Here is a 22,054-nt window from a genome sequence, read left to right as displayed (position 1 = left end):
ACCTCAGACTGAGAACTTCTGGCTTAATGACTTGTTCTATGTGGCTAGGAACCAGAATCAATGGGAAGGAGACACATGAAGACAGTTTGGTTTCAATATAAAGAACTTTCTAAGAGTCAGAACTAGGGTTTGAAGCAGGTTGACTTGACTGTCCAACTTGTCCTGCTCAATTGTTTTCTATAGCATATAACTTTTTAATAGATTACTTATTGTGTTTATATTGTTCTCTCTCTCACATACATACATATACATATAAACACACAATTATAGTTCAATAAGGGCAAAGATTTTTCCCTGTTTTGTTCACTAATATATCTCAAGGGCATAGAACACTGCCTGGTACCTAACAAGCACTCAATATTCACTGAATGAATGAATGAATAAAAAGAATCACAATTACCAGAAAACCCTCCAGTGCAACCTCTTTCAGGGCAAACAATGGAACTAATTTTTAAACCTATTAAGATCCAAAACAGCTCCTGACACAAACAAAGTCCTAACACAGGACTTTGTTTGTTTGCTTAAACTGAATAAACAGCAAAATCCTAGCATGGTCTTGTGATCAGTGTAAAGCCCTGTGTTGATTCTTGGTTACAAGTAAGAAATCTCACCAGCTTAGAAATGAAAAGAAAAACATAACTTAAGTGATCAGGTATAGCAAAGTCCAGGGACTTAAATGATGTCACCAGGAAGCATATTTCTCTAATTCTTGCTTCTGCCTTTCCCTACTTTGGTTTCATTCTCTGTCCCTCATGGTGGTATAAAGGCTTCATAACTCTAGCCCTCACACAGTCCACGCAGCCACTCCAGAAGAAAGGCTTCTCTTCCCAATGGGCCCCATAAGCACCTTCAGTTCAGTTGCTCAGTCGTGTCCGACTCTTTGTGACCCCATGAATCGCAGCACGCCAGGCCTCCCTGTCCATCACCAACTCTCGGAGTTCACTCAGACTCATGTCCGTCGAGTCAGTGATGCCATCCAGCCATCTCATCCTCTGTCGTCCCCTTCTCCTCCCGCCCCCAATCCCTCCCAGCATCAGAGTCTTGTCCAATGAGTCAACTCTTTGCATGAGGTGGCCAAAGTACTGGAATTTCAGCTTCAGCATCATTCCTTCCAAAGAACACCCAGGGCTGATCTCTTTCAGAATGGACTGGTTGGATCTCCTTGCAGTCCAAGGGACTCTCAAGAGTCTTCTCCAACACCACAGTTCGAAAGCATCAATTCTTCGGTGCTCAGCCTTCTTCACAGTCCAACTCTCACATCCATTCTTGACCACAGGAAAAACCATAGCCTTGACTAGGTGGACCTTAGTCGGCAAAGTAATGTCTCTGCTTTTGAATATACTATCTAGGTTGGTCATAATTTTCTTCCAAGGAGTAAGCGTCTTTTAATTTCATGGCTGCAGTCACCATCTGCAGTGATTTTGGAGCCCCCCTCAAAATAAAGTCTGACACTGTTTCCCCATCTATTTCCCACGAAGTGATGGGACCGGATGCCATGATCTTCGTTTTCTGAATGTTGAGCTTTAGGCCAACTTTTTTACTCTCCACTTTCATCAAGAAGCTTTTTAGTTCCTCTTCACTTTCTGCCATAAGGGTGGTGTCATCTGCATATCTGAGGTTATTGATATTTCTCCTGGCAATCTTGATTCCAGCTTGTGTTTCTTCCAGGATTCACTTTAACCTCTGTGACCAGAAAATGAGATACAATTATGGGCCAGGTCTAAGTTATGTGCCAATCTCCTAAACTGGAAGTGAGGTCAACCCCATTCAATCTATAGGGAAAGAGAGGGGAATGGGGAAATGGATAGTGGGCAGATAAAGACCACAAAACCCAGCACAGAGCTAGAACTGCAGGGCCCACGTCCATCCCTTAACCAGAAGTAAGGCTAGAAAGGCCCTCTGGGAAGGCAGATTATGGCCTGTGGGGCTGCCAAACTTCCTAATATTTCTGGCCAGGCTCAGCTATTTCTCATAGATGTCTTTGGACACAGGGGCCAAGTTAAAGGCTCTTGAAGAGGCTCTGGCCACTCTGGAAGCTCAGTGTCGGGCAAAGGAGGAGCACCGGATCGACCTGGAGCTGCGGCTGGTGACTGTGAAGGAGCGCTTGCAGCAGTCACTGGCAGGGGGCCCAGCCCTGGGGCTCTCCGTCAACAGCAAGAACAAGAGTGGGGTGAGCTGCACCTTAATCCCCTCACATGCTACAGGCTTTCATGATCATCCTTTGATGGGTAGGAGCTATCCTTATTTACAAATGAGAAAGCTAAAACCCTGAGAGGGAACATGTCGTAAGTGGCACACGTATGAAGGGGACTCTTTGGAGCAAGTTCTCTGGCCTGTGTTCTCTCCACTGAAGCACCACTAATTGACTTTTTATCCTGAATGTAATCTTAAAAGTGGCCTTGGGGTTATTGATAATATACTATATTGAATAAAAACAAACCTGTATTGATAAATTACCACAGGCTAGTGCAGCGTCTTAACCTGTATGATTTCACACAATCTTCACAGCAGTCCAATGAGGCAATATTATGTGTATTCACCCCATCTGACAGACAAGAAAACTAAGGTTCAGATGTTGAAGTACATGCTCAAGGTCACTCAGCTAAATGGGAGACAGGATCCCAAACCCAGGAAGTCTGACTCCAGAGGCTTGCTTTAGCCATTGGTACAGACCGCCTCCTGGGATCCCCTGTGTACCAGGCCCTATCCTCAGGGCTTTGCATCCATTGTCTCTAATGCTTCCAGCAACCCTCATGTTGAATGGGATTTTTTCAGGGAGAACTTCAGTGACCTCAGTCTGTATCAGTGTCTCAACCCCAGCACGACTACTAGTAATTTTGTATAAGGCCTGCCATGTGCATGTAGGATGTTTAGTAGCATCCCCAGCCTCTACCCATGTGATGCCAGGAGTTCCATGCTCAGTTATGGCAACCAAAAGTGTCTCCAGAAATTGCCAAACATCCCCAGGAAGGACAAAACTGTCCCCATTTGGGAACCATTGGTCTAAATTACCAACAGTCCCATCTGTTATTCTGCTTCATGGCACTTAGGCACAATTTGTGTGTGAATATATATATCTGAAAAGTAGTAGAAGTGCAATAAATGCTTGACAAATGAATAAATGTTTATACCTGCTTTCAGACAAGGAAACAGTATTCCTATTGCCATCCAAGGTCAGGCCACACCTCATGACTCAGAAGCCAGAGCAGTTTCTTCTACTCCTACACTTCCTCTCCATGGGGTCATTTCCAACCTCATCTACAGAAAAGCTTAGAGGCCAGGGACAAAACAATTTCTGAGAATCACAGAGGGCTGCTGGAGGAGTAGAAGTGGTTCCCCCATCCCAGATGCTCCCTCCCACCAGCATGCCCTGATGTTCACATTCCACAGAGCTTTTCCATCCACTTTTGATCCTTGTGATGGCCTTTGGAGAAAGTCTTCTCTAAATTCCCTACAGGCTTAACTATTGGTATGTCACATTCAAGGAACTACATCCAGCAAGATACTAAGCAATCACCTGAAAATTTTAAGGAATAAAGGCAGTGTAAAAAACGTGAAGGAATGCAGGAGAGAGGTTAAGAGACAGGACTGTGGGATTTAAATCCCAGCTGTCTCACTCACCAGCTTTATGGCCTTGAGCAGTGACTTGACCTTCTCATTTTCCTTATCTGTAAAATGTAACAACATAATAAGCATCAGCTTTATATATAACTGAAAAGGCTAAATGAACTATGATGATTTATGCGATGTCTGGTGCACAGTGAGGATTCAGATACTTTAACTTTAGTAACTTTAGTCATTTAATCATAAATTTACTCCAAGACCCTCAGGTATTTTGCACCGCTTACCCTGTTTGAGGCTGACATATTTGGACAACGTCTTCTACTTGCATTCTTTGAAGGGCAGGCTGTGTGAGTACTAGACCTCACCAGTGTAACTATCTCTTGTCATCAACAGGAAACTGCAAATAAACCCCAGAACAATGCCGCAGAGCAACCTCTCCCTGTCAATTGTGTTTCTGAGCTACGGAAGAGGAGCCCATCCATCATAAACTCCAACCAAGGAAGGGTGCTACAAAAAGCCAAGGTACCACGACGGGTTTGGCTAATCAAAATTCAGAGACCTGGAAGCTTCCTTTCTATAGAACCTCACCAACAACAAACAAACAAAAAAAAACAGCTAGTGAGAAAGACAGAGAATTGCCAATATATCCATGCAGTAAAACTCATAAACTTTGCTCAGAAAGCAAGACCTTCAAATCTCCTTTGGAACCTATTTACTCTTTCTTAATACATAATTCTACCAAGCTTTGGTTTCTGAACCTACAGTATGTCTTGAGACAAGAAAGGCCCCATTTAATAGGTGAGGAAACTGAGTAAAGGGACTTGCCCAAGGTTATGCAGGACATCACTGAGAGAGCTGGGATATAAATCCATCTCTTCCAGTTCCAAGTCAACATCTCACTCCATGAGACTGGAGTGAAACTTGGGGAATTCTACCTCTGAAACTTGGGGCCAGCTGTGTTCCAGAACTTTTTGAATTTTAGAAAGGTAATGTGGTGCATATACTATGTATGATGAAAAACCCTAAGTTCTCAGGAGGTACTCTGTAAGCAAACATGTTGATAATTCTATAGCAAGACACAAACATTCACAGCACATTAAATAAAGACTTCAAATGACTTCATATCAGGTCAGGCCAGGCCACTGAATCTGTGCCAAAACATTTGAAAAAGATTCTGGTCTCAGCTGTCTGGTTTCAAAATTGCAGATAAGAAAGTGTGGTCCTGAAAACAAATACCTGAGCATTAGGACAGGAGATAAGAGAAGTAACCAGCCCAAGGCCAGACCACCTAGACTAGACATCAGCAAACTTTTTTGGGAAAGGGCCAGACAGTAAATATTTGATGCTCTGTGAACCACACGGTCTCTTTCACAACCACCCACCTCTGCCATCATAGCAGGAAAGTAGTCATAGACAGTATGTAAAGAAGTGGCTGACATGTCAGTGTCCCAGTAAAACTTTGTTTATGAACACAACTTTGAATATCACATAAATTTCAGGTGTCATGAAGAAAAATTTTTTTGAAATATTAAAATCTGAATACCATTCTTAGCTGATGGGTCATACAAAAATATGTAGTGAGCCAGATTTGGTCCATGAGCCAGAGTTTGCTTCTCCTTGATCCTTATGGGCCACTGGATGAACTCTGGATTTTGTTCTAACATAATGAAAAGTCATTGGCAAATTTGGACCAAGGAATTCTGGGGTATGAATTACATTTTTAAAAGACCATTATGGCTACTATGTTGAAAATGGATGAGGGGATAGAGAGATCAGTTAGGAGAATTTTGATGAGAGATTAGAAAAGTTTAGTGGAGGTGATAGGAAGTAGCTGGTTTTGGAGGTAGAGAAGAAGGATTTGCTGCTGAGGATGTGGAAGATAAGGAAAAGAAAGAAATCAAGGATGTTTTTACCTTGTTTTCATCCTGCAAGTTACACCCGAATATTCAACAAACCGATTTTTTTCCTGTTTTTCTGTTATTCAGGAATGGGAAATGAAGAAGACCTAGAAAGATGAGGATTTCATCCAAAGGAAATAACACCTTGTCCATCCAAGGCGAAGCCTTTTTCACAAGGAGACATCAGAAGACTGGAAGTAGCCCAAACTCTCTGGCCATCCCAAAGACCAGCCTTTATTGTCTGCATGATTATAGGGTATATGGGAAGAAAAGAAGTAGAAGAGGGAACTAGAAGGCATCCTTATAACTCTACAGAGGGTGGAAATGGGGAAGGAGGGAGACAGAAATCTCTACAGTTGTAAAGGTTTTGTTGAATGTCTTTGCCTTCCCCTCTGAAGAAGAAAAATGAAAGCACATGTGATAAGCCATTCCATCCCCTTCTCAGCACCCCATTCCCAGTCCGTAGGAAAAAGGAAGGTCCTGAGGCATCGGTGGTGCAGTACAGAGAGATGGGACTTGATCATCTGACAACACCTGTGCCAAATGGATTCACACTGGGCATTACTGACAGTCTCTAGGCAAAACAGGCTGAAAAATCAATACCATTATCCCTACTCGCATGAAGTGAACAAAAACTACAGAGATTATGCAAATTCTACAATCATTCCTCATGACACAGATTCTAGAATCCCAGATTTGAGTGTTTTCAAATCAGAGATCTGGCACAGAGGAGGTTAGCAGGCCAAGAAGTTCAGCAGCTGACATATTTTAAGCTCACAGTGCTACTCAGAAGCACAGGTTTCTAATGTCCACAGAATGTTGCAGGCACTGTAAGGTGGGATCATTTGCTGTCAGTGAAGTTCCCCACCTAATGTATACGGCACTCAGGCTCTGGGAGCTATGATTAGAAATCCAGGTGATACTCTTTGTCTTTAACCTTACTTTGCACTTAGAGACCCACCAGTCCACCCTTTCAACCCTACTATCAAGTAAACCTATCACAGAAAACCAAGAGGATGGTGGCTTATTTATGCCACAGGAGTGCTAAACCGTTTATAAACATTTGATATTTTTATAGAAGAGCAAGGACCTCAAGTCCCAGGCAGTCTTCTAACTGTGCCATTCGTTACTTTTTCAACACTGTAGGCCCATTTCAGGCCTTCATCACCTTTCCCTCCAATAAAGATAAAAACCATTTAAGTGCAAAAGCTCAAAGGTTAACTCAAGGGGAAAGAAAGGAAAACCTAGAGAAGCCTCTGGACACTCTGGGCTGCACACACTTTACTTACCTAAGGCTTTACACATTTGAGCCTCACCCAAACTGTATCACCCTCTGAGGAAGCAGCAGACCAAAGCAAGCAAAATAACCTGACCAGAAGCACCCATCTGCCAGCGGTGGAATATGAGGCTTATACATGAGGAATATAAGCCTGGATCCAGACAAGGCTGCTCGAGCTCCGCCTCTGCCATTTACCAGCTGTGACTCTGACCTCTGATTGTTTTACCTGTGAAAACCACGTTAACAACACTACTTTTCTCCCAAGACTACTGGGGGGATTCAATGAGATAACACACAGGAAGCATCTTGCACACTGTCCAAGAAATAGAAAAGTTCAGCCATAGTGGTTATTAGCTAGATAAGAAACATCTGACTCAAATTTTGCGTCCTTTCCACTGAAGAAATGACTTTCACATGGTTTTAACAACCATTAAAGGCTAAAAAGCAACCAATCCATAATTAACATCTTTCATCCAGATCCCACCTGAGTGTCTTCAATGACAATGGAGCTCACATAAACTGCACTGCCAATGTTCTTCCTTAAAACATAGATCCTGGAATGGCACCCAGCAATTCAACTGTGTATGTGATGTGTGTCACATTCTTTCCTATAGTTATTTTTAGTTATTTTGAGTGCCTTTTCCCACAATACATCTTGGCTCTTTGAAGGGGTTACCCTACAAAATTAATAATTATTTACTGAGCACTCACCACGCATCAGGCACTGTTAGCCATGACTGGCTTACAAGACATACAGCCCGTGCAGTCACAGAGGGCCCCATGCCTAGCAGGGCTCTGTGCTTGGTCTCAGAGAAGGCACTGGCACCCCACTCCAGTACTCTTGCCTGGAAAATCCCATGGATGGAGGAGCCTGGAAGGCTGCAGTCCATGGGGTCACTAAGAGTCGGGCACGACTGAGCAACTTCACTTTCACTTTTCACTTTCATACATTGGAGAAGGAAATGGCAACCCACTCCAGTGTTCTCGCCTGGAGAATCCCAGGGACGGGGAGCCTGGTGGGCTACTGTCTCTGAGGTCACACAGAGTCGGACACGACTGAAGTAACTTAGCAGTGCTTGGTTTATTGCTCTGTTACCCACTCAGTAATCTTGAGCAAAGGGCTCCACACTTTACTTTTGCCTTTTAGGTAGCCAAAACCTGGTGCTAATTACTTCTCTAAGTATTTTCCCTTTAATCTTCACTAAAACCGTGTGAGATAGGTTCTGTTATCCCAGTTTTCACAGTTCAGGAAATGGAAGCCCAGAGAAGTTAGGTAACTTACTCAAGTCCACATTTAAGAAGTGGTGGAGTTGGCATTTGAATACATGGAGTCTGACCCTAGAATCCCCGTCCTCTTGGTTCCAAGGTTCTATTTCACTCATGTCCTCCCTCCTTTTGCACTGCAGCCTTCAGAAGCACACACGCACCTAATGAGTGGATGCAGCACACCTGGTATGTAACTTAGCTACGAGACGTTTTAACAAAATGGCTACAGCGTGGATGCCACTTCTACTTTGGTTGTTTTCTTTTCAAAGTGTAGGGCCATGGTTCTAAGGTGGACTTGAAGCTCCATCCTCCCCAGTACTGCACAGCGTTTAGATTATCAGATTTCTAGTATTACTGTATCCTCAGTGGGGGTCCTTGAGCAGGTTCACCAACCTCTCTGAGCCTGTTTTCTCCTATGTAAAAGAGAATCATGATCACTCCTTAACCCATGTTTTCCTAAGGTCAAAAGGAAACAGAAGGTTGCTGATTATAACACATTTGAGCCAGGCTTTGGATAGAATATAAGGTGACTCCAGCTTTCTCTTTATGGAACTCACAAACAAGCAGAGAAAAACTATGACTCAAATAGCTACAGTACGAACGAGCCACGCTAAGGTGAAGATTCAGAAGAAGGCACACTCCTTCCTTAAAAAAACTTTTTTTGACGTTAAGGACTATCCAGTAACTAGTCTGGCAACTCCAAGTGTCCACAACTCACAACCTGTCATTTTCCATACTAAATCTCTCTAAAATTCATCCATTTCTTCCCATCTCCACTGACACCATCCAACTTCATTAATTCATTTAACAAATACTAGAGCATCTACCGGAGAAGGAAATAGCAACCCACTCCAGTATTCTTGCCTAGAGAATCCTGTGGACACAGGGGCCTGGTGGGCTGCTGTCCACAGGGTCACACACAGTCAGACACGACTGAAGCAACTTTGCATGCATGCATTGGAGAAGGAAATGGCAACCCACTCCAGTATTCTTGCCTGGAGAATCCCAAGGGTCAGAGCCCACCAGGCTCCCCTGCCCCTGTACTAGATGTCAGAAATCACCGCTGTGAACAAGGCAGACACTCTCATGAAGCTTACACTCAGAATAAAAACAAAAAAACTGCTGGATATACCTAAAATAGTTACTTTAGATCAGGTGGTTACAAACGCCTCTCTGGTGAGGTAATCCCAGGACAGAACACAACCCTTCCCTGCATGGACCCGTCCAAGAGCTTGTCTCCCCACTTCTTAGACCCAGTCTCCTCCACACTACGGTCAGTGACCCCTTAAACACGTAATGGCACTGTAACATTGAAGTTCTTGGGACAAAAAGATTTTGAACAACTACATTAGGGCACTGTTCCACTGTTTATTAAATATGAACAGACCAAAAAAAAAAATCTCTGCCCTAATGGAGTTTACACATTAGTGAGGAGAAAAAAAAAAAAATTACACATTTCGAATCACAGTAAGTCAAGGGGGAAGGGGGAATTGACGAAAGAAGGGAGCGTGAGTGCCAAGAGATGAGGGTCAGGCTTTGACTTTAATTCCTCACAGGCCCTGGCTCTAAGCACGGTCTTGTGTTGCTCCTCCGCCTCCTCCAGCACTTCAGTCCCTTACTCGCAAGGCGCTCCTTTTTGACGTTGCAGATGCTGTTTCCTTCTACCTGAACCACTTGCCTTCTCTTTTCATTTACTCGTTACTCCGCTTTCAGTTCAAACGTTATTTCCCCTGGGAAAACGCCCTACACTAGGTCATATCGTATTCTAGGGTTCCGCAACACCAAGCCCCTCGCGTTTAAATAAGGGTCATATTTTGACCTTATATGGTGTTTGCGCCTTGTGTAAAACTTCATGTAAGCTCCTTGAGGGCACAACTGTTACTCTCCGTGGTCGCCGCGTATTCCTCGCCTAGCACTGAGCCTACTCCCTTGCCACAGGAAACCAACCTACCCGTGGAGCACGCCAGGGACCGGAAGCGTTGCGTTGCTTATAGACCGGGTAGGGAACAGCACAGGAGCAACCCAACAAGTGGCGTTCCCATCCGGGGCCCTAAGAGAAAAACGCCCGCGAAGGCTGCTGGGAAGCGTGGTTTTTGAAGTGAGCATAGCTCGTCATTTGGAGCAAGTGCGCATGCGCTGCTTCCGCAAGCCGAGGTGGGAACATGGCCGCCAGGTTCCTGTGGGCGGTCCGTCGGCGGATGCAGCCCCTGGCCGTCCATGCCGCGTCCGAGAGCAGGTAAGCGACGCAGGTGGGGATTGGGAACTTGAGGACAATGAGAGACGAGCGATCTGAAGGGGCAGTTTTGGGCTGGAGGACGAGGAGACCTCTCTAGCCTCTCAGCCGCTACAACTGGGCGCTCACGGCCCCATCTTACAGAGCGGGAAACTGAGGTTCACAGCCGCGCCTCCTTGTCGGGCTGAGGTACGTTGGAAAATCCGAGGTCACGCCCTCGGAGGTGGGAATTGTTCTTCCGACTGAATTGGGGACGTGCCCTTCCCGCCCCTTTCTCCAGCTTTGGTGCCTACAGGTGAATTGGGATTCTCTCCTAGCACCCTGTATGAACATAGTGGGGAACCAATATTTAAGCTTCACTTTTCCTGTAACTGAAAGGAGGGCGTTGGACTTTGCCAGACGGCCCTTCCACCTGCCTTCAGGAGTTTAAGTTCTGGTTGCTGCTTTTATCCATCGGTTGCAGCAGGTTTTTTTGATCACTTATCTTGCCGATTGCAGAACTATGGGTAGTTCTTTTTATTCTCCCGTTTAATTGGGGGAAACTGTGGTTTAGAAATTTTGAGTAACGTCTCCAAACTTAAACACTCATGAAGTGATGGAATTCAGACTGAAAACCAGTCAGGGCTGTAGAATCGGCCCTTTTAATTAGTGACCAACGTTCGTTATTCTCAGGGACGATTCCCTGTTCACAGTTTCTTTACCAGAAAAAATAAAAATTGATGAGTAGGGGGATGGGTAAGGTTGGATCTCTGAAAAGTAAATTACGGTGAAATCCGAAAATTTTGCATAACTATTTGTCGCCTTTTTACCATAACACACCTGACCCAGCACTAGGGTGAGAGGTATAATTCTGGGTTTCAAGCTTTTTTTCCCTAATCTTTTTGGCAGTTTTTGGTGTAGGGAAGTGATGGGGAGCAAAATGGTTCCTTCTAATAAAATTTTCCCCCACTCCAGTTCTGAAAGAGTAGCAATTGAATGAATCCACCACAAGTTCCCTCTTTCTCATGACTTGGGCCCTAGCCATGTTCCCTTCAACTGGCCCTGAGGATATTTTGACCTATTTTTAATTGGATAAATGTTGTTTTTTAGGACTTTAGGAGGAAGGATCTATTTCACCCTGTTTGATGACCACATTTTCTGAACTAAAAATTGGTAATCATGTGTAATTTGACATAAGATTATATCATAATAACTGAATTCAGTACCAGCATGAAAGATAAGAAGTAATCTTGACCACACACTTATACTGGTGGTTCCTTCTTCCCTTTCTTGAACTAAACTCCTTTACCCCTACTAAGCGTTCATTTAGATTTCACCTTAGTGGCCACTCTTCAGTATATGCCAGTTTATATAAATAAACTATTTGTTTTAAAGACCTTTTGCACCCACAGATTTTCCTGATGGTTTTACTTCATATTAAATTATGAGGACCCAGGAGGTATAATGGAAACTTCCTTGAACAGGGGGTTCAAAACTGCTGCAATCCAAGATCTACAAACCCCTATTCTAAAATGTTTATGTAAACTGAACTACATATCTATATAATCTATTTCATTCACCTGTTCACAGTCCACAACATACAGTAAATGTTTTGTAAGTTTTTGATTGATTTGATTTTACATGGTAAGTCCCAACTCATTTTCTCTTAACGCAAATTCTCTTCTATAAAAGCCTTTTACTTAGAGCTTGTAAAAGCTTTACAAGCTTTTTTTTCTTGTATATCAAGAAAGCTTTAGAATTCTAGGCCTCACTCCCATTTGATAAGGTACCTTTACTGGGGTTAATTTTCCCCATTTATAAAATGAGAGACTGAACCTGAACTGTATGGCTTTTTGTTTTCAATTATTGCTTCTGGCATTGTCCTGCTAGTTCTAGGTACTATAATTTGATGTTCTCTTGCTGACTTTTGTGTCCCCACTTCCAGCTATTTCTACTGCCTGATGCTCAGTATCCTGATTCAACAGTAACTATGTGATCTTGAGCAAGGCATAAGCCTCTCTGAACTTCGGTTTTCTCATCTATAAAATAGGGATGATAATAGTGTTTATCTCACATATTGTGAGATGAAAAGATGATTTAATAAAATCTTGTCAACTGTGTCTGGCACTTAACAAGCACATTATAAGTGTTTGTGTTGTTATTGAAACTGAAAGCACTTTGTCTAGAGAGAGTCAATCTGGGAAGCATTCCAGTCTCTGAACTTTGTTATAACTTTGGCTGTTTGTCATGGCTAGGGGATGGCTGCATCCTTTCAGCACTGCCACTCAGAGAACCGCTGGTGAAGACTGCAATTCTGAGGACCCCCCTGATGAACTGAGACCCTCTCTTGCAGAACGAGCCTTAAAGCTAAAAGCTGTTAAACTGGAGAAGGAAGTCCAAGATTTAACAGTAGGTAGATTTTATATTATCTGTTCATATAGTCTGAAATATATATCATATTTTCTGTTATCTGTTTATGTTACCTGTAGTCACATCCTCTCTCTGGCTTAAATATTTACATAAAGTTTTTTAAGTCAGTTTTTTAAACAGTTTCCTCTAATTAGCTCTTTACTACCTTTTGTTAGATATACTGAGCAAAATAATCTGTAGTAGTTGAAAAACATTGCCGACTACGGATACTCATCTTTGTTCAGTTTCCTGGTGTGTCACAGTACTTAGATATCTGATATTTTGGTAGTTTCAATGGAGGTACAATGCCTGGCATGCAGTAGACACTCAATAAATATTTGTTGAATTAGTGTGGTCATTTATCATTTTATTCTGCCAGTCAGACTCTGTCTGGTTTAATGTGCCAGTACAGATTTTGAGAAATAGAGTAATTCCAAAGCAGGACCACCCAGAAAGGGCAATGAGGTTAGAAAGTGTGTCTTATGAGAATAATGAACCAGGGATTATAAGAATGAAAGAAAAAAAGACTAAAGAGGCTAAATAATTGCTTTCAAATAGATGACATATTTTTTTAATACATATTTATTGGCTGTGCTGGGTCTTAGTTGCAGCATGTGGGATCTAGTTCCCTGACCAGGAATCAAACCTGGGTCCCTTGCATTGGGAGCATGGAGTCTTAACCACGGAACCATCAAGGAACTCCCAAGATGACATATTTTTAAAAACTTACTCTTGGTTGTCCTAGAGTTCAGTTCAACAAAAGAAAGTTGGAGGGTGGCAGTGTTGGCTGAAGATGGAAAAAAAAAAAGCTTTTTCTGAAGATAATGAGCTTGAAAACAGCTGTTATGGGTTGAAACTGGCAGCCTAAATGACAGCCTGTCAGAACTGTTGTAAACAGAGATTGCTTCTCTGACTGGGAATTTGGAGTAGTTGATACAAGATTCCTACACAACTCCTAATGTTTTTGTTTGTTTTAATAAAAATCTATACCAAGGGTGAAATTTGTAAAATAAGCAAAAAGTTTCTTTTCCACCAATAAGCATTTGTTTTCTCATCATTTTGACTTTGCTTCTGATGCTCAGGTGAGATACCAGAGAGCTGTAGCTGACAGTGAAAATATAAGAAGGCGAACCCAGAGATGTGTAGAAGATGCCAAGATATTTGGTGAGAGATTTATTAATAATAAAAATATTTTTTAGTTTAAGGGCACTTACTAGCAGTTCTGCACACTGAACTTAGCAAAAAAACACATCTGGGTCCTTAACCAACCTATACTGTACCCTTCCTCTATTCCCCTAGGCTTTTTCTGCTGCTTATTGGGAATGTTGGGAAATGAACCATTTGCTAAAATAATGTTTTCCTTTATTTTCACCAGACTTTTGTTATTTTTCAAGCATGTACAGTTATCTTTCTAGTGCCTGTACAGGCAATTCTGTTTAACGAACAAGTGAAGTGAATCATCAAGATGTTTAGAAAAGAATCCAAAGGGCAGACACATAGGCAATCAGAAATGCTAAAATTTGCTTCATCTAAGCAAAACTGGTCTATATCCAGAATGCAGTAACTATGTCTCCGCCAGACAACTTTCACAACTAGAGACAAAAATCATTTGCGTTACTGTCACTGTTCTACAGCTTCAGTTCAGTTCAGTCGCTCAGTCGTGTCCGACTCTTTGCGACCCCATGAATCGCAGCACACCAGGCCTCCCTGTCCATCACCAACTCCTGGAGTTCACTCAGACTCACGTCCATCGAGTCAATGATGCCATCCAGCCATCTTATCCTCTGTCGTCCTCTTCTCCTCCTGCCCCCAATCCCTCCCAGCATCAGTCTTTTCCAATGAGTCGACTCTTCTCATGAGGTGGCCAAAGTACTGGCATTTCAGCTTTAGCATCATTCCTTCCAAAGAAATCCCAGGGCTCATCTCCTTCAGAATGGATTGGTTGGATCTCCTTGCAGTACAAGGGACTCTCAAGAGTCTTCTCCAACACCACAGTTCAAAAGCATCAATTCTTTGGCGCTCAGCCTTCTTCACAGTCCAGCTCTCACATACATGACCACAGGAAAAACCATAGCCTTGACTAGACGGACCTTAGTTGGCAATGTCTCTGCTTTTGAATATACTATCTAGGTTGGTCATAACTTTTCTTCCAAGGAGTAAGCGTCTTTTAATTTCATGGCTGCAGTCACCAGCTGCAGTGATTTTGGAGCCCAAAAAAATAAAATCTGACACTGTTTCCACTGTTTCCCCATCTATTTCCCATGAAGTGATGGGACCGGATACCATGATCTTTGTTTTCTGAATGTTGAGCTTTAAGCCAACTTGCTGAGTTACAACTCAAAGGCTCTCAGACCACATGGAATCAGATAACCCTGATGGCTATGCTAGATAAAATCTATTTTTTCACTGATGGCATTGAATAATCTTTTTGGTTCATTTCAAAGTCTCTCAGAAATTTTTTCCTAAATGTACCGCATCTTGTTCCAAATCTGTTCATGAAACTGTTAATTGAATAACAGAGATTCAAGGGTAAAAGGCCATCTGCGATGACTTGCTATAGTCACAATTTAATATGGAGCATTATACTTTTACTGTACATAGAATGGAGTACCTGAGGGGCCCTTGGATACTATTTAGTCCAGTCTCCTCTTACAGGCAAGCTAGAAAAAGTTATTTGACGTCAGATGTAGATGTGAATCCATTGATCCGTGATCCCTAATCTATTTTTCTTTCCCTTGTATCACTCATACTCCTTCCTGTTCTCTGGATTTTATCTGCTGTTTATACACGAGATTCACTCTTCGTGTCCCATCCAACGCCATTCCTTTGGCTTAGCCTTCTGATTCTTATTCAGTGCTTTAGATACCATGTTTCAAGACTCTGAGGAAATACTAACCCCGAAATTGTATTCCTAAATAACTCAGTACTGACCCCCAAATGTGTTTCTGGTATTTCATCCAAGTTTTAGTCACATATTTCCCAACTATCAGGGCTCAGCAAACTGCAGCCTTTCCATCCAGACAGTACGTACCTGGGAAATCTCTCCTCTGTCATTATCTCTTTTATTGGCTGCGTGTTTTGATACAGGGCCTTAAACTTGTCCCTGGGTTAAAACTAGATCAACAAAGTCCTTCACCCTCACCAGCTCCTACCAGGGCTTTTGTGTTAACACACAAAAATGATATTCCTTATCATTTCTATAAGAAAAATGAAGAATGCTTCATTGAAAGCAATGAGATTTCTCAACAACTGAGTTCACTTTTATAAAATTTATGTGACTCTAAAAAAATTACACAAGCTTGGTGGCCTGTCTCCAGCAGACAGAGTGATTTCCTCACAAACAATAAGATATAACTTTGTAGCAGGCATTTAGAGACGTACCTCATCTATGGAGTATATTTCTTTCCTGTTCCTGTTTAGCGAATCCTCAAGAATAAACCACTCCTATACTCCTCCTTAGCACAGTCTTGTCAATTCCTCTTTTATTATTCCCCCATCAATGAACGTCTTCTTCCTATTGAGAATGCATGCCTTAGCACAAATGAGACAGGCAGGAATTTTCAAAATATATGTAAAGGTGAACAACTCACTAAAGGTGAGTTGTTCAGTCACTCAGTCACGTCCGACTCTGCAATCCCATGGACTGCAGCATACCAGGCCTTGCTGTCCTTCACCCCATAGATAAAAGAAGCATATAAAACTAAGTCAAGTTTTAAAAAGACAGGTTTCTGAACCTTTTGTACATAGTCTTACCTAGTTCTTGGGTTCTGATGATCTTCCCCATCTCCTAGGTGGCTTCTTAGTCATATGTCTTCTAAGAGAAATGTTGGCTCATCAGTTCAGTTGCAAGGGTAATCACTGGTGATGATCCTCGAATCCCATGTAGCAATCTTTGCATTTCCTGGGGTACCTAGTATACCAGCCACCTCTTTGAGCCTTCCCCAAAATCTGCCCTCAAGAACAGTGATTTCCTCACAAACAGTAAGAGTGTCTGGTTTCTCTGTAGGAATTCAGAGTTTCTGTAAGGATTTGGTGGAGGTTGCAGACATTTTGGAGAAGACTACAGAGTGTATTTCTGAGGAAACAGAGCCTGCAGACCAGAAGCTCACTCTGGAGAAGATCTTCCGAGGATTGTCACTTTTAGAAGCAAAGCTGAAAAGTGTCTTCGCCAAACATGGCCTGGAGAAGATGACACCCATCGGTGACAAATATGACCCTCATGAGCATGAACTCATTTGTCACGTGCCAGCTGGCGTTGGGGTGCAGCCTGGCACCGTGGCATTCGTAAGGCAAGATGGCTACAAGCTTCATGGCCGCACCATTAGACTTGCCCAGGTGGAAGTGGCAGTAGAGTCTCAAAGAAGACTATGAATGGGCCCAGAGGAACTGCATGTTCTCCCAGAGTGCAGTCACCTGTGATTCCTTTATTTATTAAACTAGGTTCGTATTGTACATGAGGTACTTCATGTGATCTGTTTTGGATTTAGTCATATTGGCTTTATTTCTGAGATTATCTGTTGATTTAATGTGACCTGTTTGGTCTCATCAGAAGTCTTGCCATTGGGCATTTGAACAATGTGACAAGTGTTCCTGTGGCCTTATCAAAATGTGTTTAAGAAAATTATTTTAAAATTGGTACTCTGATGACTTTCAATCGAAAATCTTTTTTAAAGGTGGAAATGAGTGTGTGTTTATGTGTTTTCAACTAAATGTTCATTTCTGGTCCCTATAACAGAAATTGAATAGGATCTTGAATTTGGTGGGAAGACGAGGTGGTAGGGATTGGTTTAACATTTGGGTACTGAAATGATAGAGCTTTATAGCTGTATGAATTTAAACCATTTCGATTGATTTTTATGCACATAGATTTTCAGAGCCTACCCTTTTCATTTTATTTTTCTTCTGTCTTTTGTCCTTGTAGTTTCTGCCAGGTGGACTTCATATTCACACTCATTTCCCTTTTCAAATCCTATTTACAAGGCTAAGGCCCCAGGAAAGACTTGGAAGACAGAGGTTGGCAAGAAATCAAGATACCAGGTCCCTTGTAAGCAAACCTGGCCAAGAAACCTTGTGCTTTCCTTGCTGGGTTGTCTTCAAATTATTTTCAGCCTCCCTGGGTGTATAATCATTTCAGGGAAATTGAGGCAGCCCCAACCACTAATGAGCTAAACTGGTCTATGCAAGTAGTTTACCACAATTTCTCCTTCCACTGGCCCTTAAATCCTCTGCCACTTTGTCAGATTTATCTTGTGATACTTGATTAGATTATGTAGGGAGGTGGTCAGGACCAAAAAATGTTAGGTTCTTATGATTCCTCACTTCATTTAGTTATAATGGGCTTGGAGTTTTTGTTTTGTTTGTTTTGGGCGGTTTTTTGGGGGGTACTCACAATTCACTACCTCTCTTACATTAACTAGCTTTATATCCTAGTTTTTTTATCTGACTAATGTCACATGTAAACATCTAGCTCCCCTTTTATGTACTGACCTCCTAGAGGTAATGAGCCTATGTGTATATTTTTTTATTTCAGTCTTATAGATAGTGTTCTACAAAAAATTTATTCAGTAAATGAGTTAGTGAATGAATGATGTATATATCAAACATTAGAAAGGGGATCTTTATAGATATTTTAATGTTAGAAGCCGCCTTAATGATCTAATCTCACCCTTTCAGTTTCTTCAGACTGTGTGAAAACATAGTCTTTTTAGGACTGGACTCAAAAAAAAAAATCTCTAAAACTAGTAAACTAAATTTCAGTGAGAACTTAAGTAAAAAACAACTAGATATTAACTTCAGTATTTAAGATTCAACATAACATATAATAAACATGCAAATATACCCCCAACAGACAATTAAATGTTGTTAGGTGTCCAGATTGTCCAGGTTTAGGTTTAAGTTACTTTCCCATAAAATAAATCCATTTCTTCTAGAACTCTATGACCCCATTCTGTGGAGTGGTGAAACAGCCTCTTAGACATCATAGATAGCTCTAGCACACAACAGATAGGCATCAGCAAAACCATCCCCTGATGGGTACTGCCACCTCCACCAGATTTAGACACTTAAAAAAACAAGTACATACTTCTAAGATGCAAACAAGACTGGTGCTGAGATTTTAAAACCAGAACCTCTTGGCATTCCACTAAGTACATCCTGTAAATGTAATGAGCAGTCAGATTTCACAATGGAAATTTGTCTCTTTTTTTTTTGCCTTCATTCCTTTGAGAATGACAAATAGTGACCATAAGAAAGTGAGGCAATTATGATTTTCCATTTGTTCTTGGATCTCTAGCTATTCATTACAAATGAATTAGAATAACTGTAATTTTAGATGTGGAATGTTCTGATTACTTGAGTTTTTCAGTATTCTTTGCAACCTCCTGTTTTAGCAAGTAGATTGAGAATAATTTTAGATTCTTCTATTATTCAGTAGTTTTGCAGAGTTAAAAGTATAAATTTAGAAGCTGGAGCTGTAACAGAATCTCAAAAAGTTGAAAGGCTTTCAGGAGCCAGCACAGCATAACAGAGCAGGATATGCTTAGTAAGCATCAGCTCGAACATAATTCCCAGCCTAGTCACTTCACTCTTGTGAGCCTGCTTCCATGTTTGTAAAATAGTTACAATTCTCAAACTATTACGAGGATTAAATGAAATGTGCAAATTGCCTATTACAGTAGGCCCTCGAATATTTATTTTTATTGCTTATTATACACATTGTTTTTTGTATGTTTTCATAGTTGCCTAAAGTCTAAGGGAAGGGGAAGACTGGTGCTTGACTATAAAAAAATAATTGTAAGTTAATCAGTCACAGTGAATTATTTTCCTTTCAACTTCTGTTTTTTGTGTGTGTCTGTTTAAACTATACTGAGGAAGTCTACAATTTTAGACTGGAGAAATAAGGTGGTCTCGGCGCTCTTAATTATTTTCATCTTGATGGTAAAGTAAAAAGATACTATTGGCTTGTAGATGATATGTGTAAGGAAGCTTTGGCTCATGTGAAGAGGGACCTTGGTGTCTTAGTACTTGGATTTTATGAATCTTTGGTGGATTTTCCTTACCACTATAAAGGAATCATTCAGTTTGTACTGACATAAGTTACATGGTGCTGTTTCATGGCAAAGGATTTAATAAATGAAGAAACATCCTTAAACACTAAAGCAAAATCAAAGAAAACAGGTGAAATATAATCTTCAGAAACATTAATAAACCTTAATTGAAATTACTGTGTTTCATGTATTCACTGTCTGCCAGAATCAGTGGAGGGAACTTGGGGTCTCACAACTGCCCAGGCAAGTGGATGCAGTGCAGGCAAGACTGTTTTTTTACCTCCTTGACTTGCTTCCTTCTGATTTCTATATATTTCTTAAGTCTGGACTCCTGTTTATTTCTGCCTTTCTGTCTGGCACTGCCTTATGTTCTTGTGCTTGCTTCTTGGTTCTAATAATCTTACATGCTTTAATCATTTTACTCGAACTGCAGAACTTCTGACCATCCTCTTAATCCAATCACTGGCATGTGGCCGCCTGCTTCCATGTGCCCTTCCCAACCTTTGCCTAGCCTTGTCTTTACCTCTGCTTCTCCACTGGCTTCCACATACCCAGCCTCCTGGCTAAGTGCCCCTCTTTGTAGCCAGCCTTTCCTGTAGTTTTGGCTTTGCATTTTCATCATTCTTCCCACCCTGGCTCCATAATCCATTGTTTCTCACAATCCCAGAGCTAGTTGATAAGTATATCTGTACTCTTGTCCATTCTCAAATTCACTGGAGGTTTTAAAACACAGCTTTGAAATCTTGAATCTGAACCAATAGATTATAGGGAGGTGACACTGCTGGTTTCTGACCCACACCTTCCTGTCTCTGGATGCTCACTCTTGATACCTAGCCATCAAACCAAAGAGCCAACTCAAGTAGGCTGTGGAGTAGAACCAAGGGCCATGGCTGAGCTTTTAGCTGACAGCCAGCACCAACCTGCCACCCACCTTAGTGAGCCACTTTGAAAGTGGACTTTCCAGTTCCCAGTGGAACATCCGCATCTGACATCACATGGAACAGATGAGATCTTCCTGAGTCCTGCCCAATGTGCAGATTCATGGGCAAAAAAAGTGATTGTTACCTTTAGCCACTAAGTTTTGGGGTAGTTTGTTATGCAGCAATAAACAACTGAAGGAATCACCCAACCCCACTCCCAGTCTCACTGCTAGTACCTTGGCCACCAGAATTATGACTCCTTGCTTTTCCTCTTAAACAGCTTTTTTGAATTTGTCCTACAACTCTGATACACATGGTGTGGGATTGGAAGAATTTTTTCCTAACAGGAGAAAACACAGCTGTAAAATCTAGAATTAACCAAGGACCCTAAAATTGGCTCAGACAGTAAAGCATCTGCCTACAATGTGGGAGACCTGGGTTCAATCCCTGGGTTGGGAAGATATGGAGAAGGAAATGGCAATCCACTCCAGTATTCTTACCTGGAGAATCCCATGGACAGAGAAACCTGGTAGGCTATAGTCCCTGGGGTCACAAAGAGTCGGACACAACTGAGCAACATTTACTTTACTTACTAAAAAGCCAGTTCAGTTCAGTCGCTCAGTCATGTCTGACTCTGCAACCCCATGAATCGCAGCACGCCAGGTCTCCCTGTCCATCACCAACTCCCAGAGTTCACTCAGACTCACATCCATCGAGTCAGTGATGCCATCCAGCCATCTCATCCTCTGTTGAGTTTTAATATGATTTTACCCTATAAAAAAATACTGCATGGATCATACTGTTAGCATATAAGAGAACACGGCACAAAGTGATCAATGAATAAGGAAGGAACTTCCCTGGCATTCCAGTGGTTAAGGCTGCTCCCAATGCAGGGGGCACAAGTTGAAATGCAGATTACATGCCACAGAGTGAGGCCAAAAAGAAAACATAGTAATTTAAAAGAGTATCTTGAGTCTGGTTTTGCATTTTAACACAAATATTGCCCAAAAGTGTTTTTTGGGTTTTTTTGGTTTTTTTTTTTAAATGAGAAATGCATATTTATTCATCTACCATTTTACTAATAATCCAGTTTGGCCATGTTAAGACTCACAAAGTTGGCTGTAATCTCAGCTCTGTGACCTTTTACTCTTCTCAGAGTCCTTTCTATTTCTATTCTTAGCCATAATCTGACTGAATACACATGAGTTTTCCTTATTTTATTTTGAAACTCATCCCCAATTTTATTTTCTGTGAGAGGAAATCTGTCCTTTATAGTGTAGTAAACTAGCCACAGTGAAGCTGCTTTTGTTTCCTTAGAGGGTGAAAAATGGAGCTTATCTCTTCCTTTCTACCTTTCCTTTCCCCTCTAAGAGTGGATGAAACTCTTACCTTTTGTTTTTTAAGTAGAAGGCAGAGACACAAACTGTGTCAAAGCCGCAAAGACACGTGGTAACTAACAG

At 41.7% G+C, this 22,054-nt stretch overlaps 2 protein-coding genes across 3 annotated transcripts in view; both read left to right on the top strand.

Moving 5' to 3' along the window:
• Window positions 1-6,659, top strand: part of AFAP1L1 (actin filament associated protein 1 like 1) — a 67,492-nt gene extending 60,833 nt beyond the window's left edge. For both annotated transcript variants that reach the window (XM_018050180.1, XM_018050179.1), the window contains 3 exons: window positions 1,992-2,170; window positions 3,958-4,086; window positions 5,550-6,659. In XM_018050180.1, coding sequence (XP_017905669.1) covers window positions 1,992-2,170; window positions 3,958-4,086; window positions 5,550-5,573 — 332 coding nt within the window. In that variant the 3' untranslated portion in view covers window positions 5,574-6,659. The remainder of the gene's footprint in view (window positions 1-1,991; window positions 2,171-3,957; window positions 4,087-5,549) is intronic.
• On the top strand, window positions 9,400-19,850 carry GRPEL2 (GrpE like 2, mitochondrial). The gene is made up of 4 exons (XM_005683150.3): window positions 9,400-10,243; window positions 12,475-12,628; window positions 13,711-13,792; window positions 16,635-19,850. Exons 1-4 carry the CDS (start codon window positions 10,170-10,172, stop codon window positions 16,997-16,999), a joined length of 675 nt encoding a protein of 224 aa, XP_005683207.1. The 5' UTR covers window positions 9,400-10,169; the 3' UTR covers window positions 17,000-19,850.

This window comes from Capra hircus, chromosome 7 (assembly GCF_001704415.2).
Source record: "Capra hircus breed San Clemente chromosome 7, ASM170441v1, whole genome shotgun sequence".
In the NCBI taxonomy this organism is placed as follows: domain Eukaryota; kingdom Metazoa; phylum Chordata; class Mammalia; order Artiodactyla; family Bovidae; genus Capra; species Capra hircus.
Note: the sequence above shows the minus strand (reverse complement) of the source record. Positions and strands in the feature narration are given on the sequence as shown.

Coding starts and splice junctions, on each gene's coding strand:
- GRPEL2 (XM_005683150.3), top strand. CDS start 10,170: ATGGCCGCCAGGTTCCTGTGGGCGGTCCGTCGGCGGATGCAGCCCCTG. Junction 10,244..12,474: donor CATGCCGCGTCCGAGAGCAG/GTAAGCGACGCA, acceptor TGTCATGGCTAG/GGGATGGCTGCATCCTTTCA. Junction 13,793..16,634: donor AGAAGATGCCAAGATATTTG/GTGAGAGATTTA, acceptor GTTTCTCTGTAG/GAATTCAGAGTTTCTGTAAG.